This window comes from Homarus americanus, unplaced genomic scaffold, assembly GCF_018991925.1.
Source record: "Homarus americanus isolate GMGI-L3 unplaced genomic scaffold, GMGI_Hamer_2.0 scaffold51081, whole genome shotgun sequence".
NCBI classification, from domain to species: Eukaryota; Metazoa; Arthropoda; class Malacostraca; order Decapoda; family Nephropidae; genus Homarus; species Homarus americanus.
In genome coordinates, this window is record NW_024736666.1 from 18,159 (window position 1) to 21,543 (window position 3,385).

Sequence of the window (3,385 nt, forward strand, 5' to 3'; positions counted from 1 at the left end):
TGAAGTGATGGGAGGTAGTGATGAGGAGTGTAGTGATGATAGGAGGTAGTGATGATGTGAGGAAGTGATGATAGGATGAAAGTGATGATGTGAGGTAGTGATGATGAAAGGTAGTGATGATTGGAGGTAGAGATGATGGGAGAAATGGAGGGTGATGATGGGTAGTGATGATGGGAGAGTGGATGAGGGAGGTAGGATGATGGGAGGAAGTGACGATGGGAGGCAGTGATGATGGGGAGTGGTGATGATGGGAGGTAGTAGTAATGGGAGGTAGTGATGATGGGAGGTAGTGATGATGGGAGGTAGTGATGATAGGAGGTAGTGATGATGGGAGGTAGTGAAGGAGGGAGGTAGTGATGATGGGAGGTAGTGATGATGGGAGGTAGATGATGGGAGTGTGATGATGTGAGTGCAGTGATGATGGAGGAAGGGATGAGTGAGGCAGTGATGAATGAGTGAGAGTGAGGTAGAATAATGGGAGGTAGTGATGATGGGAGGTAGTGATGATGGGAGGTAGTGATGATGTGAGGTAGTGATGATGAGGTAGTGATGATGGGAGGTGATGATGGGGAGGTAGTAATGTGAGGTAGTGATGATGGGAGGTAAGTGATGATGGGAGGTAGATGATGGGAGAAATGGGAGGTAGATGACGGAGGTAGTGATAATGGGAGTGTAGTGATGATAGGAGGTAAAGATGATGGGAGTGTAGTAGTAATGGGAGGTAGTGATAATGGCAGGTAGAGATGATGGGAGCAGAGTGATGATGGGCAGTGATGACGGGAGTGTAGTGATGACGGGAGGTAGTGATGACGGGAGGTAGTGACGATGGAGGAGGAATGAGTGATGGGAAGGATGATGGGAGGAAAGATGATGGGAGGCAGTGATGATGAGGTAGTAGTAATGTGAGGTAGTGATGATGGGAGGTAGGATGATGGAGTGCAGTGAAGTAGGATGATGGGAGGTAGTGATGATGGGAGTGTAGTGATGATGGGAGGTAAAGTTGATGGGAGGTAGTGATGATGGGAGGTAGTAGTAATGGGAGGTAGTGATGATGGGAAGTAGTGATAATGGGAGGTAGTGATGATGGGAGGTAGTGATGATGGAGGATAATGGGAGGTAGTGACATGATGTAGCAGATGACGGGAGGCAGTGATGATGGGAGGTAAGAAATGGGATAGTGACGTGAGGCAGTGACGATGAGGTAGTGATGACGGGGAGGCAGATAATGGATGGTAGTGATAAAGGAGGATGACGGGAGGTAGTGACGATGGCAGGCAGTGATGATGAGGAAGCAAGTGATGGGGAGGAAAGAAGATGTGAGTAGTGATGATGGGAGTGCGTGATGATGGGAGGTAGTGATGATGGAGGTAGTGATGATGTGAGGTAGTGATGATGGGAGGTAGTGATGATGGGAGTGTAGTAGTTATGGGAGGGTAGTGATGAGGAAGTAGATAATGGGAGGTAGTAGATGATGGGAGGTAGTGATGATGGAGGTAGTGAAAATGGGAGTGATAACGGGAGCAGAAAGATGATGGGAGGTAGTGATAATGGGAGGTGAGGGGTGGTGAGGTAGTGATAATGGGAGGAAGTGATGATGGCAGTGATGATGGCAGGTATGAGACAGAGTGTAGTGATAAGGTAGTGATGATGGGAGGTAAGGATGAGAGGAGGTAAATGTAGTGAATGGGAGGTAGGATGATAGGAGGTAGTAGTAATGGGAGAGTGATGAATAGAGGTAGTGATGATAGGAGGTAGTGATGATGGGGAGGGATAGGAGTGATGATGGGAGGTGATGATGGGAGGTAGTGATGATGTGAGAAGAATGATGTGAGGTAGTGATGATGGGAGTGTAGTAGAAAGGAGGTAGTGATACGATGGAGGTAAAGTGATGATGGAGGTAAAGAAGGAGGAGGTAGCGATGATGGGAGGTGAAGAGATTAAAGGTAGTGATGATGGGAGGTAGTGATGATGGAGGTAGTGAATAATGGAGGAAGGATGATGGGAGGTAGCATGATGGGAGATAATGCAGAGATGAAGGGAGGTATAGTAATGGGAGTAGTGATGATGGGAGGTAGTGATGATGGGAAAGAGATGAGAGGTAGTATTAATGGGGAGGTAGTGATGATGGGAGTAATAATGATGGGAGGAAGGATGATGTGGAGGTAGTGATGATGGGAGGCAGGATGATGGAGTGTAGTGATGATGTGAGGTGGATGATGGGAGGTAGTGATGATGGGAGGTAAGAAGTGGGAGGCAGTGATGATGGGAAGTAATGATAATGGTGAAAGATGACAGGAGGTAGTGATGATGGGAGGTAGTGATGATGGAGTGTAGTAGTAATGGAGGTAGTGATAGATGTGAGTGTAGTATGATGGGAGGTAGTGATGATGTGAGTGCAGTGATGATGGGAGGTAGTGAGATGACAGTGACATGTGAGGTAGATGATGAGGAGGTAGAAATGGGATGTATGTGGACGGATGGAGGTAGTAGCCTGTGGAGGTGAAAGATGATGGGGAAGCAGGATGATGGGAGGTAGTGATGATGGAGTGAATTATGGAGGTAGCGAATGGGAGGTAGTGATGATGGAGGTAGTAGATGATGATGTAGTGATGATGTAAGTAGCAGCAATGTAGTGATGATGGAGGTAGTGATGAAGGGGAGGTGTGATGATGAGGTAGTGGATAATGGGAGGCAGATAGAGGGTGATGATGGGAGGAAGCAGATGTGGGAGTGCAGAAGATGGGGAGGCAGTGATGATGCAGAGTGTAGTTAAGGAGGCTAGTGCCATATGCAGTGAGATGGGAGGCAGTGATGATGGTAGGCAGTGACAGATGGGAGGAGAATGATGTGAGGTAGTGATGATGTGTGCAGTGGAATACGGAGGCAGAAAAGATAGTGACGACGGGGTGGTGAAATGAGGCAGTGATGATGGGAGGCAAGTGATGATGGGAGGCAGTGATAATGAGGTAGCGATAATGGGAGGTAGTGATGATGGGAGCAGTGATGATGGGAGGTGAGTAATGGGAGTAGTGATGATGGGAGGTAGTGATGATGGAAGGTAGTGATGATGGCAGGTAGTGATGATAGAGTGTAGTGATAATGGGAGGGTGAAAGATGATGGGTAGTGATGAGGGGAGGTAAAGATAATGGGAGGTAGGATGATAGGAGGAAGGGGAGGTAAGGACAGATAGGAGGTAGTGATGATGGGAGGTAGTGATGATGGAGGAGTGATAATGGAGGTGATGATGGAGGTAGTGACATGGGAGGTAGTGATGATAGGAGGTAAGATGATGCAGGAGGTAGTGATGATGGGAGGTAGTGATGATAGATAGTGATAATGGAGTGTAGTGATGATGTGATGAGTGATGAGTGAGGATAATGGGAT

General features: G+C 47.6%; 1 protein-coding gene across 1 annotated transcript; it reads right to left on the bottom strand.

The window, feature by feature from the left end:
* Positions 1-723: 723 nt before the first annotated feature.
* Positions 724-1,296, bottom strand: LOC121872411 (hepatitis A virus cellular receptor 1-like; the record flags this gene model as incomplete). The annotated part of the gene is made up of 2 exons (XM_042375152.1): positions 724-825; positions 1,183-1,296. Coding segments are annotated over 2 exons (216 nt in total), but the record flags the coding sequence as incomplete, so codon positions are not given.
* Between the last annotated feature and the right edge of the window lie 2,089 nt (positions 1,297-3,385).